Source organism: Astatotilapia calliptera, chromosome 14, assembly GCF_964374335.1.
Source record: "Astatotilapia calliptera chromosome 14, fAstCal68.1, whole genome shotgun sequence".
NCBI classification, from domain to species: domain Eukaryota; kingdom Metazoa; phylum Chordata; class Actinopteri; order Cichliformes; family Cichlidae; genus Astatotilapia; species Astatotilapia calliptera.
In genome coordinates this window covers 34,800,286-34,821,694 of record NC_137435.1, presented here as the reverse complement: position 1 = coordinate 34,821,694, position 21,409 = coordinate 34,800,286, and the positions used below count along the sequence as shown (strand labels likewise).

The 21,409-nt window shown below is 43.1% G+C and overlaps 1 protein-coding gene across 1 annotated transcript; it reads left to right on the top strand.

Moving 5' to 3' along the window:
• Nucleotides 1-1,280: 1,280 nt before the first annotated feature.
• On the top strand, nucleotides 1,281-17,411 carry chrd (chordin). Its single transcript, XM_026193455.2, has 21 exons — nucleotides 1,281-1,692; nucleotides 3,784-3,887; nucleotides 4,012-4,138; nucleotides 6,553-6,699; nucleotides 6,807-6,924; nucleotides 7,222-7,309; nucleotides 8,212-8,353; nucleotides 8,596-8,733; nucleotides 8,845-8,927; nucleotides 10,568-10,715; nucleotides 11,823-11,929; nucleotides 12,254-12,533; nucleotides 12,625-12,860; nucleotides 12,957-13,070; nucleotides 13,718-13,918; nucleotides 14,053-14,146; nucleotides 14,267-14,323; nucleotides 14,893-14,996; nucleotides 15,225-15,488; nucleotides 16,223-16,316; nucleotides 16,536-17,411. Exons 1-21 carry the CDS (start codon nucleotides 1,548-1,550, stop codon nucleotides 16,601-16,603), a joined length of 2,859 nt encoding a protein of 952 aa, XP_026049240.2. The 5' UTR covers nucleotides 1,281-1,547; the 3' UTR covers nucleotides 16,604-17,411.
• Nucleotides 17,412-21,409: the final 3,998 nt, after the last annotated feature.

Below are 21,409 nucleotides of genomic sequence, written 5' to 3'. Positions count from 1 at the left end.
GCGGAGTGCACAATGCTGCTGTGCATCAGTGGGGTGTGTGGATTTGATAGGAAAGAAGAGCAAAATGAGACACAAACTACCAGGTGAACTGTGAACACAGAAAGCTTGGTAACATTCTGACAAAGCCTGACCTTTCCTGAACCCTGTGGTATAAACCAAAGCAGCACTATTGTAATGTAAACCTGACCAGTTTGTTTTGGGCTCCCCTCTGTAGGGACCACAGTGAGGAACTGGACTGTAAACCGCTACTTGTGTTTGATGGAGATATTTCCCAGGGCTAAATAGTCCCTAATAAAATTCACTTGTTGTTGACGTGGTGAATTTTTTTAAAGACTTTATGTTAAATAGCCCCCAACACATCCACAAATGAATACATTTTATTTTAAAATACATGTGATTTTAAGTGGAATCGTTCAAGCAGGCATGGCTTCGAGACAAGCCAAAGGGAAACTGCGCGGGAGAGGGACACAGAGGTCTGCAGAAGGGCCAGGAGAAATTTGCCATGAGGTATTCCAACTATTTTCATTTGTTTCTGTTAAGTCACTTAGGTCTCAGCGCCAAACGCACTTGAAAAAATAAGGGAACAGAAAACAGCGGACACTTACACATTCCTTACTGTACATGAGCTGGAGATTCCCACTTTCTCCCCAGAGCTCGTGGCTCATGTCCGTGGGCGTCAGATGGCTGAAAGCGTGCCGCTCATCGCGGTGAGCAGATTAGACTTTATCTTACGGCACAGCGCTTTAATGTGCGCAAAGGCCAAATGATTAAAGTTGGGGAAACGGACAGATAAATAGGTAATCACCGCTAAATAACACCAATACTGATTCAATTACACAAGAACTAAATCAAGAGAGCAGCATAACTCCCACGCACGGGATTGGCACACAAAAAACAATTATACCTGGCACATTTAATATCGAAGCAGCAGCGTATTAAACTTTATTAAAAGCACCCACGGTCCTTTATAACCTCAACATCAAACATGCAACATGAAAAAAATAGGAGGGGGTGTTGCAGAGAAGCTATTTTATTTTAACAACAACCAGAAAAAAAATATTTACCAAGCTAATTCAATGACAGGAAAGATATTTATGCCGTCACCTCGTCTCAGATATGTGTGTTGAAACACACTGCTGTAACTGCCCAGTCGTTTCGACAGCGTATTGAGTTGATAGGGGTGTCGATTGCCCTGTCCATCATCCACCCCCTCACCCATCACCCGGCCCACCCTTCATCTTCCCCCTTCCTCCTCCTCCCGGCTGTTTGGAGCTGTCAGGGAAGCAGCCTATAAAATCAAACGAGACAAGGCTGCGAAGAGACCGCTGGTACCGAGGAAAGACGGTGCAAGTACTGCCCTGCTCACGGAAAACTTTTTGTCTGGCCGAAACTCGGATGATTCTCAACAGCGGACGTTCACATCTAACGACAAAGGACGTTTTGTTATAAGGAGGAAACGTTTTATTCCCTCTCATTACTGTAATTCCCGGTTTAAAGGAGCCGGTTTCTCGGAAGTTTTTGAAGGGAGTCCTTTGCGGAGGTTTGTGATGCTGCTTCCCTGCGCACTCCACTCCTTGCTTTGCGCGCTGAGCTGCGCGTGGTGGCTGCACGGAGGAGCGGCCTCACGGCTCAAGCCTCCCTCTCTGCCCATCCAGCCCGAGAGAGAACCGCTGCCCTTCAAAGGAACATCAGGTATGTTGTTTTTGGAAACGTAAGAAAAGCCACGTAAGAAAAGCGGTGTTGCAGAATTGAGCTGGCAGCTGGAGTATACTCGTTTTGGGTTTTTTTTATACCAGCAATAGCTATAAAAATGGCCGCACGCTTTGAAAGCCTCTGAAGAAGTTGGCTACCTAAGCTGCATTTGTTAGCATCAGTTTCAGGCTTCCAAATCAGCTGTGTAAACAGTTTGTGACCCAGGGGGCAGCACTGAGCAGCAGCTAATTAACAATTTAAAAGTTTTGTTTGTTTTAAAACTTTTGTTATTAATTATTTCTTTTTTTATATGAAGAATGTATTTTAAAAATGTGCATAATTTGATATAAAATTACTTACTGTTAAAATGTCTATTTTTCCGTGAGTTGTTTCGTGGGTGTGGGGTTATGACCCCAGTTCACCCCTCTAGCTGTGCACGCGACAGCAGCGCCGATAGCGGAGCTAGCTAACATTTAAAGACCGTTAAATCTCGACATTTAAAAGTTAGCTTTTTCCGCTGCAGTAGTACACAGTCGTTTTTTTCTAGTTTCCTCTCCCGGTTCCAGGTTGCTTCATGTGTAAACCAGCGGCAAACATGTGAGTCATAACCGCAGTCGATGTCTTTTGATTCATATGTGAAAGCCCCTTCGTACATAAGCTCGCCGCGGTTTTTATAAGGTAACTACTCTGGAGCACAGAGCAGCGGGAACTCCACGTTAACCACCCCCTTATAACGTGTAATTTCATGTTGGAAACTCAAATCAATCGACTTTCCATTACAACCGCTGGCTCTTCGGAGCCTCCTCCTCTATTTGAGCGCAGCGCGGAGTGGCGAGGCTCTCTGTTTGGCTCTCCCTTTAACTCGACTGGACTGTTTAAAGTGTGCAGTAACTTTAATGAAAGAATAATGCGAACCAGCTTGGTAGCCGTGAGCGGGGGAGAGCCATCAGCTCGAGTGAAGCTGGCCAGGGTAACATCAAGTTTGTGCGTGCACACACCACATACAGTCACCCTAACCAAAAATAATTATAATACTCCTGCGGTAACTCGGCGTGACAAACACTTAATTATGAGTGCAGCCTAGTAATAACAACACTGAAAGCTATTTTTATCCCCTGTAACATCAATATACAGCCCCGTCCCTACATATTAGGACATGGATGTGTATTTTATAGCCGTAGCTCTGCTCCAGCACACTGGGTTTAAAGTGAAAGGCTCACATGTTCTGCAAGAGTGTTGGAGTTCCATCGCATCCACTTTGGGCAAAATATGGGAAGAGTTGCAGCCCATTGTTCACTTTCATTTCAAAGTAGACTGAACTCATCATGTACTGTAAAAATCCTTTTCACTAGAAGTTCAGTATACTGTATAATCTTTATAATATGCCCACTGAATTAATTAAGACGTGTGTGTGTTTCTGGGGAATCTGGGAATCTCTGATAAAAGTTTGAGTGGAACTTCTCTCTGGATCATTTAGGTCAGACAGGATGCAAAGCTCGAGTTCCAAAATTTGAGGCATCCAGGGAGTTTTGGTAGCTTCCAGCAAGTCTGGGCAGTGAGCTCATGTGTGGGATTTATTTGTTTTTAAGTATGCAAATGGGCACGTGGTCTGGTATCTGTGGTTTGTCATAAAAATGAGTTAGTCTTTTTCTTGCTATTAAAGTGGAGTATTATCCTTATTTTTTAAGTTGTGTGTTTTTTATTTTTAAACGTTTTAATTTTTTATTACTAGAACTTACTAGAATAGCTTTGCATGATATTCCGTTCAATATAATCCTTATTTGCCTTATGCTCGGCCTTGAAAACATTGCCCATGTTTAATATGAGGTTCCACCACTTATAACAGAACATAGTAGGAAAACTCTAAATATCAGAAAGTCCAGCTTATCTTTTAAAATGTTTTTTTTTTAAAGTTTTTTTGTTGTTGTTGTGTTCCCTAATTAATTTTGGCATATCTCAAAAAGAAAAACATTTTTTTAAGCATATCGTTTTGCTTTTCTAATCAAGTTCTTTATTTTGGAAAGAGCCAAAGAAATGAGGTTGTAATCGCCTAATTTTTGCTGTGTGTAATCAACACCGTTTGCATTGCAGGATGCTCATTTGGAGGTCGCTTTTATTCCTTGGAGGACAAGTGGCACCCAGACCTGGGGGAGCCCTTTGGCATCATGCACTGTGTCCAGTGCCACTGTGAACCTGTAAGTTTTGGCTTAGTGTGATCTCACTCCACATGTTGTGTTTGACTTTTTTCCCCTGCAGTAAGCTGTAACTCCAGGTGAGCTGACTAATGTGTGTGTGTTTGTTTTTATTTTTCTCTGGCAGCAAAAGAGTCGCCGTGGTAAGGTGTCGGGAAAGGTAAACTGCAAAAACATAAAACAGGACTGTCCGGCCCTGGACTGCGACAATCCCGTCCAGCTGGCGGGTCACTGCTGCAAAACCTGTCTTCAAGGTAATCATCCTCTCAGCTCAAATGCTGCTCTCAGCTTTTGTAGATGTCAAGCCATTCTAGTAGTCCTAAACACACGAAAAACAGGCAGCTGAATAAACAAGCATGAACATTCTTAATTCAGTAAACAAACTGTATGTGGAGAGAGCAGTTGTTTCCCCCCTTTTGTCACAAGAGCAATTTTTTCAACTTTCTTTTTGTTTATTCCGTTCAACTTCTATTTCTTTCTTTTTCTTCTTCCTCTCTATAACTTTTCCTTGGTTGTTGTTGTTTTTCTTCCCTCCTTGGGTAAGCTTGTTCGCCGTCAGAACAGCTGCTGAATACAATGAGCGAGTCAATTGATTTTCCATTCAGCCGCATCAAATGGACATTTTCTCTAACCAGTCTCAGCTGAAAGCACCACCCACCTATTTAGCCTCATTCTCACATAGTCACTTACCTTGTCTGCACACTGCTGCGCACACAGTCTCACCCTATTAGGGAGTCAGAGCTGCTTTACACATGGTCACACACGCACGCACACACACAAAGGGTGGGCCTTCATGCTGCAGTGTTATTCTCCATGGGTGTTTTTCTCCATGGCATGTGTGGTAATGGAATGGAAAGTAAAGGTAAAACACTGTGGAGACACTGTGTGTTTATATATGTGTGTGCGTGTCTGTTGTGGTCAAGCTTTAAGGAAAAGGTTGAGTGTGTTTGTCTTAGCTTTGGCAACCTTGCACCTGGTATATTTATGTAAGTGTTGGAAAATGGTGGGTGTATAAGTGTGTGTGTGAGCACCTGAGCATGTAGTATTACCAACTGGGGAGAAGTGAGAGTGATGCTGCCCAGAAGGGCTTCAGCGTGCCCAGTAGAGCAGTGGAATTATGAGATTGGAGATGAGTTTTAGGTGGTGTGTGTGTGTGTGTGTGTGTGTGTGTGTGTGTGTGTGTGTGTGTGTGTGTGTGTGTGTGTGTGTGTGTGTGTGTGTGTGTGTGAATCACACAGCAGACAGTCCAGTTGAGTTCCTCAGGGAAAAAAAGCCTTGATGAAATAGCGTTTGAGTGAGTAAGAGGCAGTGTGTGGATTGCTTTCTCAAAGAACATATCAGAGAGGCTGTATTTGGCTGAATGAGCAGGGCTTTATGTGTCACTTTTTGTCTGTGTGTGTGTGTGCAAAGCAGCGAAGGCCACACATAGCATCAGGAGAGTTTGTGTGAAACAGCAGGTCATTGTTAGGATCGCATGCCAGTGTCGCTCCCAATTCTCCTTAAACTCCTCTGCTGCAAGAGACAACCTCGTGCTGAGAAACAAGAAATAAGTGGCGTCTGACGTCTTCTGCCTCATTTATTTCCTCCCGTCTCTGCTCATTCTTCTGGAATTTCTACCTGCCATGATCAGCCTAGATTTGTCACTGTCCGATCCCTTTATCCACATGCTTCGCACTCCATCCATTCTTAAAACACAGCAGCCAGTGTTTTATTGTCATGTGTGAACCAGACTTTGGCACAATGTGTTTTCAAATGTTTGTCTTTATGCTGTTTATCTTGCCAGGTACTGACACTGTTTCAAAGGCAGATGCTGAAAGAAATCTCAGTACCATAAAAGTAGTTAATAGCAGTTGGGGTTTTTTCCAGAGTTTGATGACTTGGCTTCACTTATGCAAGAACTTGTGGCTCAAATAAGAGCTCTTTTACTCTGGCGTGCTGTGTGCAGTTCATATGACTTATCATCCTGAAGTATTTCACAAGTCAAAATAAACGCCTTAAGTTAATGTTTCTTATTCGTATTTAGTTGAGTTACACCACATGTTTATTTACATCATTTTCTTACTTTTGTATTTACTGAAGTGGGATAAGTCACACACTGTCCGATTTTGACACGTTGACTTTACTTAAAAATATGCAGACTCATTGCCTCCAAAAGAATATACCAATTATAGTATATCAAATTAAAAAAAACTTGATTTAACTTTTTTTTAAACTTTTGCACTCTTATTATACACAGGATTTATATTATGTGTTAAAAGACAAACATCTTATTTTTCTTCCCATGCATGTGTCCTATTCATGTGTTATTGGCTAACCCTTTAGAGTGTTCTTAGCCACACAAACAGTGGAAACCACATTACACATCCACAAGAAGACTAAACATAACCTAACTGAACTTATTCCCGTGAGAAAAAGTACAAATGAAATAAATGCAGGCAAAGAGTACAGATAACTTAATTCTACCTTCATTCTTCATTTAAACTTTTTTCAAATTTACATGCTTATATTATCATTGAAATTACACAAGGTCATTACTTACATTTGCAGTGTATAGCCAGTGTACATTTCAATACAGTAGTTTGGGAAACTGTCTATTTGCTTATACACTATTTGACAGTAATTTACAGATTCTTTTAGTGACTTTCAGTGTTTTTATTTTATTTTATAGGTGGTAAAAAACAGATTGACTCTGTGCTGAACTCCTTTGAATATTTCCCCCGAAAGAGCAAAGAGCGAGAGGAAGAACTCCACAAGTCATACAATGATAGATCCTACCTGAGCTCTGAGGACGTGGGGCCTGGGGAGAGCCGCACAGGTACATATGGAGCACCTGCTTACAAATAGACAGAATTGTCCTGAACACACATGACACAGAGCCTGAATAAAACACTACAGCTCATGAAACATTCTGTTGTGGTGCAGACTTTGTAGCAGTGCTGACAGGACTGAAGGACTCGTGGCTGCCCAGCTCCAGTGGAGTTGCCAGAGCTCGCTTTACTCTGACCAGAAGCAGCCTGACCTTTTCCATCACATACCAGAGGTGAGACTCTTTGCTTCTCTTCAGATGTCGTTCTGTTCTTTTTTTTTAAAGATCAGGTACGCTAATATCAGTGCCTGTTGCTAACTATTCCAGCGCCTTTCCAGCTTATTCCAAACAAACCTCCTGTGTTAATATATTTTTATTTTTTGTAAAAACAAACTTTGTTTTTTGAGTAGCAGTCAGTATAATAGAATATAAAACTGGAATTGGTGAAAAAAAAAGATTTATTTTCAATAAATTAAAAGTTTGTCAACTTTTCTGCCTGCATTTCGCTTACATTTCCCTCTGGCTTTCCAGAATGGGCCATCCCACTAAGATTGTCTTCCTGGACTCAGATGGGACCCCTGCTTTCGAGTACAGAGTCCCCAAGGGAGACTCCGACATGGTAAGAATAGAAAATCATCTCCTCACATCCTGTTACATGTGCGTGAGTGCTCCTGGACAGAAAGGGAAACTAAGCACCGGTGTAATGAGCACTCACCCTGCCACTTCTTCACTCATAACTCACTCTGCAATAATAAACAATAAACACACTCGCTGACAGCCAAATACACATGCGGTGACACTTCTTCTCTGTTCCATTGCCCATTCTTAAACATGACAGAGTCAGCCTGATTGCGGTTAGCATCAACACGTGGCCGTTCAGGTTTTTAAGGTTAATAGCAGGCTAGCATTATCCAGATAAATCAGTAAACTGATATGTTGATGTAACAGTATTAAATGTGCATGCATGTCCATATGCTCCTCGAGGTCTGACTCTTGTCACTAAGCATCATTTCCCATCAAAACACACACATCTCCACTTTCCATTTCAGACCTGAACTGCCTGCTCAGTGAGGCAGGAGCCCCCTAAATGCAGGTCCCAGAAATTGGGCCTGTTATTATTTTTAGATAAATGGCAGCGTCAAGCGCCAGAGGACCTTAGAGAAAACACTCTGGCATGAGAAAAGGAAGGGGGTTTTGCTTAAGCAAAACTTTGGGGAAAGAGAGGATTTTTCACATGTTACATCACTGCTTAGCAGGGGGACAGAGAACATCGCTAATTAAAATGGAGATTACCACTGAACTCTTGAGTTATGAGGCACAGGCACAACGCCACATTTCTTCCCTCTGCTCTCAGGGAGAGGTTTTATGTTGAAGCTTTGCAGCCCAGGATTGAGAATACAATGGTTGGATGTATTCAACAGATGTGCCTGTGGTGTCTGATATGTGTTTTTGCCACATGCATGCTATCCTGAAGAAGTATAAAATGATTTCCATCTTTTAAGCACCTACCTGTGTGTGTAGATCTGTGGAGTATGGAAGAACGTGGCTGAGCCTCTACTGCGACAGCTGCAGTCTGAGCAGATGCACATCAGTATGTCCACGTCCACAGGCCAACGAGACGAAGTGGAGGGAAGGATCATCAAACACAGAGCACTGTTTGCTGGTGTGTATCCATGTGGGATGCTGTAGCTCTCTAATGGCTCATTTTTTTTTGAGACATGTGTACGCCTTTGTCTTTGTGTCACAGTACACAAGAAGCCCAATATTTACAAAGCAGCAGAGCCGTGTATATTTTCATGTAATCTTAAAAGGCTTCGCGTGGATTAATGTAGCTAAAATGTGCCGGCTTTGTTTACAAGTCCTGTAAGAGAATGCAGATCTAATGTGCACATGTGTTACATACAGAGACATTCAGTTCAATACTGACGTCAGAGGAAGAGAATTCAGCCATGGGAGGCATTGCTATGTTGACGCTGAGTGACACTGAGAACAACCTCCATTTCATCCTCATCCTGCAGGGCCTCATCCAACACAGAGATAGAGGTGAGAGGAAGGAGAAAGTTCACTTGAAATCTTTCTATAAATGTAGATGCATTAATATGAAAGTCAAGGAATGTAAAAGAGTGACACTGAGACAACTCTGTCTCTTCTCAGACCCCATTTTGGTGCCCATCCGAGTCCAACTGTTGTGCCGGCAGCACATCCTGAGAGAGATCCGAGCCAACATCACGTCTCATGTGAGTACCCAGCTTGGTGTAGCTACCATTTCACACCTCGCAACACTCCTTTTTAAGACTCACTTCTTCTTCATGTTTCTTCTGGGAAATTATTTAAAAATGTTATTTTTAAATAATGCATCCATCCGTAAGTGACAGGTAGTTACTGTGCATATTGAGGGGAAATTTTTAGTTTAATGTCACAGTTTCACAAAATATTTGGGTATTATGCTGAAAATTAAATGAAAAAGAACTGAATAAAATGCCAGATTTTGAAAAATGTTGACAGGTATTATATTTTGTACTCAAAAAGAGCCATAGATGTTCTTCAATCCATCACCAAGTAAAATAAGTGGGCACTTTGGGTAAAGTAAAATAGATGTATTTATATCTGAGACAGACTAAAAGTTAAAAGGTGACTGGGGGAGGAGCAGTGTTGTTTTCACTAAAAAACTTAGGACACAGAACATCCCACGCCTCCTTCTCTCAGAGATGGATGTGGTTTTGTCACCACATCCTAGTTATGTTGCCACTGCCGCTGCTCTGATCACAGAAAAGACAAGACTAAAAAAAAAAACTGGATGGAGAGGAAACTAGAGGGGAGAAAGTTAGCAAGTAGTTTTGCATGAGACAGATGTGAGACGTCTGGGAGACGAAAAGAGGGGAGGGTAGGAGGGAGGTAAAGAGGATGCACTGCGTACACACTCCTCACACATGTCAGTGGTTAGTGGTCTGCGGGGCTGAGATGGATGGAGGGAGGAGGAGGAGGAGTGATGAAAGGCGGGCCTGTTTTTAATTCTGCCAGGAATTGCGTGAAGGGCCGATGCACCTCTCTTTCTCTGAGAGACTGTCCATGAAAAATACACGCAAAACACACACTTTAACTATGAATTACATATCATACACTATTTCTAGCTGGGCAATGATGATGAAGATAATTGGCTTTATTTGTACAACACATTTCCTCCTCTCTCATAATTGTGTCCATTCACCCCCCCCACCCCCCGCCATTCCCACTCTGTTTTAGCCCCTCGCTGTGTGGATTTATGGTACATGTGTATTTATATTGAACTGCGGCCCCACAGGTCATAAAAGTAACATTTCTCCAACACTCGTGTGCATCTGTCCTATTAATCCAACATTTTTCAACGTCTTCTTGGAGACCGGTCAGCCTGCATTAAATCTAATTTCTCTCAGTATGAAACTTTTTAAGGCAATTCAAGCCATATTTTTTGCCTCAAGTTTTAAGTGTGCATGTATGAGTGGGGGCAATTTTAAATCTGTGTTCTTTCTGTAAGAAAGCCATTTGTGCCCTTGATGCGTTCTGACTTCGTGATTCCTTTCTGACTGCCCTATTTATTTTATCTTAAGCCAATTTCACTGTCTTTCGGCTTTTGTTTTTGCTCTCTGTGCTGCAGATCACATTTTAATTGTCCCAAAATGAAGAAACTTTTTTTATTTTAGCTGGAAACTGGTTTAAATAAGTTGAGGTTTCGTTACTCTGGTAACATGCCAGTGTTGAACCAACATCCTGTCAACAACATCCAAAAAGGCATAATGTGACATTTTTATTGCTAGCATTTGAAAAGGCATTTGTTTTAAGAGGAAAATGGTTTTATATTTATCCACATTTAACTTTTCGTACTTTTCAATGTGTGCAGGATCCGGACTTTGCAGAGGTGCTGACAGATCTGAAGAGTCGTGAGTTGTTCTGGTTATCTCGCGGTCAGCTAGAGATCGCTGTGGCCGCCGAGGGTCAGGATCCCAGGCAAATCTCAGGTTTCATCACAGGCAGAAAATCTTGTGATAGTAAGTATTTACTGCAATCGGTCCATCCTCGCCTACATGTCACCAGCAGTGTTAAGGCACCAGACAATGAGGCTGCTGAGAACATGTTTGTTGGTTTGCTGCTCGTCCATCTGTGGACTGTTTTTGTCATTCACCTCTATAAATACTTTTTTTCTGTCTGGGTTCTTTCAAGTCTTATCGCTGGGGGAAAACCATGTTTACAGACCTTCTGTTTGACTTGGTGGCCCACCAAGACTGTTTGCATGTGTGTGTGTGCGTGTGTGTGTGTGTGTGTGTGCGTGTGCGTGTGCGCGCGGGGAATGGCTGGAGGAATGTTGTGGACAGCTTAATCGTCTGAAACAGTTAAAGCATGCACACAGTCTTTCAGTGCAATGCATATTTGGACATTTCACATTAGCGTGAAACATTTATTGTAATACACAGACACATATGTATGAAGATGCTGGTTTGTAACATATTTACACTCACATAGTCACTCACACAGTTGCACTGCCAAGGTCACAGTCTGCAGGACGTGGGTTTCCCTGCCAGTGTTCCAGTCCTGTGATTAACAGCTTGATATTATGTCTGAAGAATTCAAACCCAATCCCCCCCTCCTTCTCACTTTTTCCCACTCTCATTCCCACTCTCTCTCCCTTCATTTCTCTATCCCATCATCTGCTGTCCTCTTTGGCATCTTTCCTCTTCTCTGGCTTCTTTCTGTCTGTGTCATTTTCAGACGTTTTTCTCAGCACTCTCCTCTCTTACTCATTCCCTTCTGTCCTCTCAGCCCACTCTTTTAAGCCTTCTGCATTCAGCCAAAGTTACCTCATTTTGAAGCTTAAATCTTGGGTGGGTTATTGTATGCATGTGTGTGTGTGCACGTGTGCTAACATATATGTATTTGGCCTGAGTGCCACACAAGCAGACACGCCTCCTGACTAGTTGTCCAATTTAATCTGCCCTCTCAATGACTCTTTTTCAGTAAATGGATAAAATCATGGGTATGTGGCTGTAATATTTTTTATTCTCAGAAAACTTGAATGTGACAGATTTTAGATAAGTAGTGTGAGCAGGAATGTGCTCTGAAGTGGACTTTTGATATGAATCTGTCTTTCTCTGGCTCAGCTATTCAGAGTGTGATGTCCAGCAGGGATGCATTGATCCCAGGGAAGACGGGAGGTGTGGGATCTGCTATCTTCAACCTCCATGATAATGGAACGCTGCAGTACCAGGTATGAGTCTGCTCACTTTTGCAGGGTTGTTGTTGTTCACAAATGTGTCTTGCAATACATATTTTGACTGGATTTGACTCAAATTTTATTTGAGTGTTGCAAGAGGTCCAGCTGCATTTCTGTCAAGGTACTTTAGTCAAAATAGGATTATTATTTCCATGTGGTTTAGTGTGACTCTGTTCTGGGGCCTCCCCACCCTGTATGTTTCCATGTATACATGGAAAGCATAAACACAGAGAGATCAGCAGTAACCCTCACCCTTAGAATAAAACAGGCAACACTGACAGTGATTAGACTTCAACCTTTCTCTCTCCTCTTCTTCAGGTTCAGGTCACAGGGCTCACCAGCGATGTTGTCAGCCTCACCATCGAGTTGAAGCCACGTAGGAGAAACAAGCGCTCCATCCTGTGCGATTTAACGCCAGAGTTCAGCAAGGCCACGGGGCAGGCGATAGGAAGCTGGAGCCGCCTGGAGGCCCGACACATGCACATGCTGCTGCAGAATGAGCTCTTCATCAATGTCGCAACAGCACACAGCCAGGAGGGGGAGCTGCGGGGGCAGATCAAGGCCCTCCCTTATAGTGGCCTAGAGGCACCTAGACATGGTATACATTGATTAAGGTTGTGAAATTAATGTAAAAAACCATGCCAATATGCATGCAAATATTCTGAACTGCTTCCTTCTTCTTCTTCCAGAGTTGCCCACCCCTCTAGCTGGCCACTTTGTGTCCCCACCAGTAAGAACAGGTGCTTCTGGCCACGCCTGGGTGTCAGTGGACAAATACTGCCACCTGCATTATGAGATACTTGTTGCAGGCCTCAGCCAAACTGACGACCTGACGGTGAACGCCCGCCTCCACGGACTGGCTGAGATCGGAGAGCTAGATGATAGCACCCACATGAGGCTGCTCACTGGCTTCTATGGCTCAAAGGTACATCAGTGTACACAATAAATGTGTCCTTACGCACATCAGTGTATTTGGAGTAAAGAAGGCCACTCAATGTTTTTGTCTTTTGGTCTCCTCAAGGCTCAGGGAGTGTTAAAGGACATCAGTGTTGAATTACTGAAACATCTGGACCAGGGAACAGCCTTCATCCAGGTCAGCACCAAGCTCAACCCGAGAGGAGAAATACGAGGACAGGTATGTACAACTTTGGCGTGCTCAATTTGTGGTTTGTTTTTATTTTGGATTTTTTTAAAACAGGCACTTCAATCTCAGGTCATATATAAAAGATGAACCACTAAGATTTTCACATTTAGAAGTGTAATTTTGGATGTGTGCAAACGGGAGCTTCTTTTAGCAATCTAAAGAAGCCTTGTATTTGTGAGGTTGCGTGATTGCCCACTTAGTGCCTACTAGCCTACACAAAACAACACACTTTCACAGCCATAGCCCACAGCTGCTTGCAAAGCTAGCTGCAGCATTGCAGGTGTAGTTGTTGAACAATATGTTGTTTAACAGTTGAACTAAGAAGAGTGATCTCTCTCACACACTTGGAACAGAAGTATCCAGCTGTTTTAATAGGAAACAGGTCCAACACATAAACAGCCATCTGCTCAGGAGCACAAAAATGCTCCATTTAAGAACAATTAACTATAGATGACTTGACACCGGTTTTTAGTCAGCTGTGTCCAACATCACTCTTGCTCTAACCTTGCTTTCTCCTGTTTTCTTTTTTTTTCCATCTTTCTTGTTATTTCTCCCCCTCCCCCTTCTTCTTTTTCTTTCATGGCCTCCATGTCCATCTGTCGCTTCCTTTCTTTTCCTCACACATTCCCTCTCACCAGGTCCACGTGCCAAACAACTGCGAGTTTGGGACCAGGAGCGAGGCAGAGGAGGAGGAGGAGGAGGAGTTGGAAGACTTTCTGTCAAAGGACCCCGAGGAGCTAAAAAAAGACCCCCATACCTGCTTCTTTGAGAACCAGCACTACCCTCATGGTTCCAGCTGGACGCCCAACTATGACAAGTGTTTCTCCTGCATCTGCCAGGTTAACACCAGAAACACAAAAAAATGTTTTTTTGATGTTTAAATGAATCATTTTAATAGAATGTTAAAACATTTAAAAAGCAGGTCATGTAAAATTCACGTCCGTGTCAAATCTTTGTGGGCTTTTTTCTGTAGAAGCGAACAGTGATCTGTGATCCAGTCATCTGCCCGGCGTTGACCTGCTCCAGAACCATTAAACCGGAGGGCAAATGCTGCCCCATCTGTGATGGTGAGTTAGCCCGTTTTTAGTTCAGCATCAGGTTTCATACTGCTTTTTGTGGATCTATTTTATTCCCACAGCAATCATAAAGCTTCAAACTAATTCCTCCATTTCCTTTTTCCTGTACAGAGACGAAGGAGCTCAAAGACGTGAAAGTTCCAGAGAGGGTTGATGAACATCCTGAAGGTAGGGACCACTTCTTCTGTCTATAACTCAGCTCTTCTTTCTTTCTCATTCTTTAAAAGGGACCTTTTTTTTGCTCGTTTCCATCTCCTATAATTTTTTCTTAATCTTTACTTTAGTACTTCTGCGTGAGTTGAAAGAATACTGGGCCTTGACAAAGCTCCTCAGATTATTTGCTGAGTGAAAGTCATTTTAGCTCTGTTCCTCCTCTTTTTTTCAGTCAGCTTTTTTTCTGATTGGCTGCCCCTCATAAAAGAGATTAGAGCAACAGGTGGGTGGGGATTCTGCAGTTTTTGCCAGAGCTATGTGCCAGAGATGATCACATTAAGATCATATTGAGGATATCTGCTCTTACTAAACCAAAAATCAGACCAAAATGATCATTTAAAGGCTCTTGTACGTACACGCGTGTAAAAGATAAACTACCATAACAGCATATGTAAAAAATAAAACGTGTAACAGGTCTTCTTTCATTTTTATTTTGCCTTTATTTCTGCATGTCTCGGTGCTGCATTTTTTTCCTTCAGGGATTTTCTTACTGACTGTCCTCAGTAACCCTTTCTCTCTGTCAGGTTGTTACTTCGAAGGAGACCAGAAGATGCATGCCCCTGGGACCACATGGCACCCCTTTGTTCCTCCTTTTGGCTACATTAAATGTGCCGTGTGCAGTTGCAAGGTAAATACATATCAATAAATCCCCTCACATCTGGCTGGCTTTACTTTCTGGCTCTTAATGGGTCATTTGTTTTGTATTAGAGTCCAAAGAAAGTGAAGCCTTAATACATTTCTCATCAGTTCTTTCTTGGGATATGTCCAAACTATTTATGTGGAAAAAGCAATAAGTCAGCTGCTGAAGTTAAAAATTGCTGCTGACCTCCTGCTGTTGGCTGTGTTTTATCCATAGGGATCTACAGGAGAGGTTCACTGTGAGAAGGTGACATGTCCAATGCTGACCTGCAGTCACCCAGTGAGACGTCACCCCACCGACTGCTGCAAGGTGTGCCCCCAGGAGGAGAGGACCACTGCAGCCCTGGAGCACAGTGACATGATGCAAGCAGACAGCCCCAGATACTGCAAATTTGGCAAGAACTACTACCACAACAGCGACAGCTGGCATCCCTGGGTGCCACTCTTTGGGGAGATGAAGTGCATCAACTGCTGGTGTGATGTAAGTAAATATGACACGAGGAAATTCTCTTACTTTACCAAAATGTTACTTTTATATTATTAATGGTTTTTCTGATACTTAATGGATGATAGATGATATTTTCATTATATAACTAAGGAAATGAATCATAGTTTCCAGAGAGTTCAGACTAAATGTATTCAAGATAACCGAATACAAGATCTGATAAGGAACTGAAGCCAGTAATGTGAATGTGCTGTGTGTGTGTGTGTGTGTGTGTGTGTGCGTGTGTGTGTGTGCGTGTGTGTGTGTGTGTGTGTGTGTGCTGTGTGCGTGTGTGTGCGTGTGTGTGTGCGTGTGTTGAGTCATCCCCCAGTTTTGCTGTTCAGTATTTAAAGTACCTCTCAGCTCGCTGTATTGGTTAATCTGTTTGGTCAACTCTCACTATTTTCAACATCCTCATTTCCAGCTCCAGTGGGCAACAGCTGGTTTCGGTTAAGATCTCTAATAAAAACTTTGTATCCTACGTACTCATTCTAGCTTATGGAGTTAGTTAACTCTGTTAGCTAGAGTGGGTAGTGAAAATAGTGCTTAGTAGCTGAAAAGCCAGATAATCTGAAAAAATTATCAAAAAGGAGACCCAATTAATGCATTTATTCAGTGTTGAGTTTACAGCTAGAAAATACAGCAGGTATATCTAATGTTATCAGAGGAAACAAACAACCTTTACTGCCACATGTTGCTTATTTTCACAAATCCTTCCTTTTTCTCCACAGCATGGTGTGACCAAGTGTCAGAGGAAACAATGTCCACTACTGACTTGCTCCAACATCACCCGCACAGAGGGCTCCTGCTGCCCCGAATGTCTCGGTAAGCACACTCTCTTGACCTTTTGAAAGGTCGCTTTATATGTAATAAAACATCTGTGATGAGTGTAAATAGCTATTAATTACATGTAAACATCTGCACTGAAAGAATTTGCTTCTCGCTGGGTAACGTTGTACTTGGAAGCTGTTTCTGCACAGTGTTAGTGTAAAAGCACAACTTCCTGTTTCGTGGGTGCTCAGCACATTTTGCTTTTATCTATAGATGACAAAGAAGAAGATGACATGGTGATGAAGGCTCCAGACAAAAGACAAACCTGGAGACACCACTGATCCCTGAGCCTCCCTTATTCGTCCAAGATGGACAAAAAGCCAGAGCTGCTCTCTGAGGTCTTCCTTCCTCCCTCCCTCCCCTCCCCTGACACCCACCCTGTATCAGCTTCAGGATTGTAACGAGGCAAAGTGGACACAGCGGGCCTGTAAAATGGAATAAAAGACTCAATAAGTGAAGGAATGTAAACTGCGGAGACGACCCACCAGCATTTACTTATATGCTGCCTTCATTTTCGTGCCTTGATCATGTGTTGGATTTTTAATTGTAATTTTTTTGGAAGCAGCTCAACAAAAAATGGACAAATGGTGTAAACAGATAACGCTGTTCAGTGTTCAGAAATCCAGCTGGACTTTTAAATGTTGGTAATATTGAGAGAGCTAGTTGTATTTGACTGACAGAGCTTCTTTGTGAAGCACAGCTTAAATCAGTGTGAATGTGTGCGCGTGCAAGTGTTTCCTTTTTTTTACCTGTAAAGAATATAAATAATAAGCAATACAAGATGTACAAGACAGTGAAGTTGGCAGGGTTTGAAAACTCTCTGCCACAGTCTGCTGCTTTCATTGTTGTGGTTCCACCCGCTGTCGCTCACGTACGGATCAGTGCTGCTCGACAGCAAGAGGTCTGAAACACCTCCAGTCGATCTCAGCGCTTCTCTGCTCTGCTCTGGTTATTCTTCTTCCTGTTTTGAATTTCAGTCAGATCTCATGATGCCCGTTGTCTTTGTTGTTTATGAATATGAAGCTTGTTTACATTTTGTATTTATTGAACAGTGTGAAAAAAAATAAAAAAAGATGTTTGTTGGTAGAAGCGGGCTGATAATCCCTCTGGTTTTTCATCATTTATACATCGTCATTTAAGGTCGGCAGGATTTTTATGCTGCTTTCCTCTCTGAGTTTCCCGGCACGTTCCTCTCCCACAGTGTTGGAGCTGTGGAGTGGGAGTGACAGACATGAGTGATTTGACTTCATCCTTAGATTTTGCTTTCTCTTTCTCCTCTGACCTCCCATTTCTGTCATTTAATTTCCTGTTTCTCATATTCCCTTTTATATTTTTCCTTTTGCTCCATCGGTTCTTTCTTTTTTCCTTCCCCTGGTTGTTTTCCACATCACTCACCACATGTGCTGTGTAATGTTTTGTCCCATACGTACCTCACAATAAAAAAGACACAGGCAGAGCGCAGACAGACCGGAACATAAATATATTTTTACAGATGTACACATGTACGAAACTCCTGAATCAGGAGTGCAGACACTGCCAAAGGGCATACAGAATTCTTTCCATTACACACACACACACTCACATAGAAATCTGCTGCTGCACTCTGCTGGATAAAGCACATTAATACACCAGAGGTGTGTGCTGAAAACAGCTGGTTGACCACACACCTGTCCACCTCCACTATGTTTGCCAGTCAACAGGGAACAGGGATTACTACACCACAGCCCGATCCAACCTGAAGAGAGGCATCAGAGAGGCAAAGGGGGACTATAGGAGGAGGATTGAGGACCATCTGAAGAGTAATACCAGCCGGCAGGTGTGGCAAGGCATCCAGCACCTAACCAACTATAAGATCAATCTCGGAGCTGCGGACGGTGACCTGGAGCTGGCAGAGGAGCTGAATATCTTCTTCGCCCGCTTTGAGACCAGGGTACCGGAGGTATTGGAGCCACAGCAGCAACACGCCACCCATAGCAGCACCACCCTCACCCTGGAAGAGCACGAGGTGAGGCGCATGCTGCAGGCTGTTAACCCGAGGAAGGCGGCGGGTCCTGATGGTGTGCCAGGTCGAATATTGAGGGATTGTGCAGGACAGCTGGCTGGGATCTTCACCAGGATCTTCAACAAATCCCTCGCACAGGCGACTGTCCCACTCTGCCTGAAGTCCTCCACCATAGTCCCCTTGCCTAAGAAGCCCCACATCACCGGCCTGAATGACTACAGACCGGTGGCACTCACCCCAGTGGTAATGAAATGCTTTGAGAAGCTGGTCCGCAGACACATCACAGCAGCCCTGCCCCGCAGCCTGGATCCACACCAGTTTGCCTACAGAGCAAACCGGTCCACGGAAGACGCTGTAGCCACAGCACTCCATGCTGCATTAACTCACCTGGAAGAGCATGGTAGCTATGTGCGGATGCTCTTCGTGGATTACTGCTCAGCTTTTAACACCATCCTTCCACACAAACTGGTGGCCAAGCTACAAGACCTGGGGCTTCCATACAGCACCTGCATGTGGATCAACAGCTTCCTCTCGGGCCGTAGACAGAGAGTCAGAGTTGGCCATCACATATCCTCAGCCCTGAGTCTCAGCACTGGCTCACCCCAGGGCTGTGTGCTCAGTCCACTGCTCTACTCTCTCTACACACACGACTGCACTCCTCGCCACCACAGCAACATCTTTGTGAAATTTGCAGATGACACCACAGTGGTGGGGCTCATTACCAAGGGAGACGAGTCTACGTACAGAGACGAGGTGGAGCAGCTGACGTCATGGTGTAAGGCCAATAACCTCCTCCTCAACACTTCAAAAACCAAAGAACTCATAATAGACTTCAGAAGGAAAAAGGCAGAGATCCAACCACTATTCATAAATGGGGACTGTGTAGAAAGGGTGGCAAGCTTCCGCTTCCTGGGAGTCAATATAGAGGAGAACCTTTCCTGGAGTGTGAACACCTCCGAGCTGCTGAAAAAGGCCCAACAGAGACTGTACTTCCTGAGAATTCTCAGGAGGAATAACATCACACAGAAACTGCTGGTGTCCTTCTACAGAGCCACCATTGAGAGTGTTCTAACTTACTGCATATGTATTTGGTACACTAGCTGCACAGGGGCTCAGAGGAAAGCACTCCAAGGGATCATTAACACCGCCCAAAAGATCACTGGCTGCCCTCTCCCCACACTGGAAGTTCTACACAATGCCCACTGTTTTAAAAAGGCCCAAAACATCATAAAAGACACCTCACATCCTGGCCACTCCCTGTTCGAACTGTTGCCCTCAGGCAGACGGTACAGGGCAATCAGAGCAAGGCCTAATAGACTCAAACACAGCTGTTATCCAACTGCAATAACACATCTGAATACTACAAAAAAATGTCCATCACGCCACTCTTGTGTTAATCTATGCACGGCCTGAAGCATGTGTGTGGAAATGTATGTGAATGTTTTACTGTTACATCTTATTAGTATTTTAAGTATTCTATCTATTTTATTTATTGAATTTTATTGTTTTATTTATATTTTGATATTGCTAGGGATGATGCAATGATCGGGGACCATTCTTCATTTCGTTGTTCTCGTGACAATGACAATAAAGTTTCTGATTCTGATTCTGTGTTTTTCAGAGAGTAGGGATAGTGGAAGTCAAAGGTTAAGTATCCTGTGGTAGCCTGTGATCACACATATGAAAGGTGTGTGATTCCTGCACCTGCACGCATAGTAAGGCCATGTGTGAATATGATTTTCTAATAGAAATGACAAACATCCATTTTTCCAGATAGTTTTTTAAGCCTTGCTGTGGTATAGCTGTTTCGTCTGTCGCAGATGGGAAATATCTGACTATTTCTGGGATGAGTTATCATCCTTTTGATTACTCATAAACCCATAAATTCCAAATAACCTGGACTCTGGTCCCTTTTTTTCTCCTATGTGCTTAAATAGAACATAGATGACCTGCTGCTTTGAATTTCTGTCATTCATTCAAAACCAGATCTGATTGTACTGTTCCCCTACAGATTTTGAGCCCTAAATAGATAAAGATGCATCATAAAAAGCATACTAACCATTCTCTCATATTACAGATGAGTGATAGTTTCTGACCTGAGGCCATTAAAGTAACAGTGGAAACCACTCAGCGTGGATGTTTAAATTAGCCTCAGCTGGGATGTTCATTTCAAGAGAAATTCCAGTTCATCTTACACTTGTTTCCCATTTATAACATCTTGACCCAGGCAAACACAAAAGAAAAGAGAAGAGCAAACCTTCCTTGTATGTGTGCTGACTCAGCACGAAAAAGGAAAGCAGAATGTCTCACTGTGTTATATTCCAGTATAACAATTTATTTTAATTTTTGATCCAGTATTGGACAAATTATTTTGTTACAGTTGTTGAATTAATCATAATAATTATAACAGTAATGGAAGCAGTAATATTAGTAAGAACTATATTGTATATACACTAGAGATGGACCGATCCGATATTACGTATCGGTATCGGTCCGATACTGACCTAAATTACTGGATCGGATATCGGAGAAAAATAAAAAATGTAATCCGATCCATTAAATATCACGAAAGCACCTCACAAAACTTGCAACACGCCGTAACTCACCTCAGAACGTTAGCACGTCGGAGCAGTATGCATCACGTGATAGAGCGGCTGTGGCATGCGGGACCTGTCGGTGGTCTGGATAGCATTTGGAGCTTCGCTAGCAACCCGGCATTTCATCTCCGACAAAGTTATCCCGAGAGAAGTAAAGCAAGTGTGTAAGTCCATCTCTGAATGTTTGTAAAGCATTCCTGCGTTAAGCTTAACAAGCGACTCCTCTCGCTCTCCGGCTGCTACTTCAATCATGAAACTGCTTAATGATCAGCTGATCGGCTTTTCTGTCGCGAGTCCTTTTCTGTAGTTTGCTTTTGGCCCACTTTGCACCAGAAAGAGGAAACCAGCGGCTGAACAACAGCAGCACGTTTAAGCTTGATCAGCTGTTGTTAGAATTTATTTAATATTACTTTCTACTCCAGGATCTTTTTCTACGTAGCTGACGGCTGGTAACTGTGCAGGGGCGCATCTAGCAAAGTTTAGCCAGG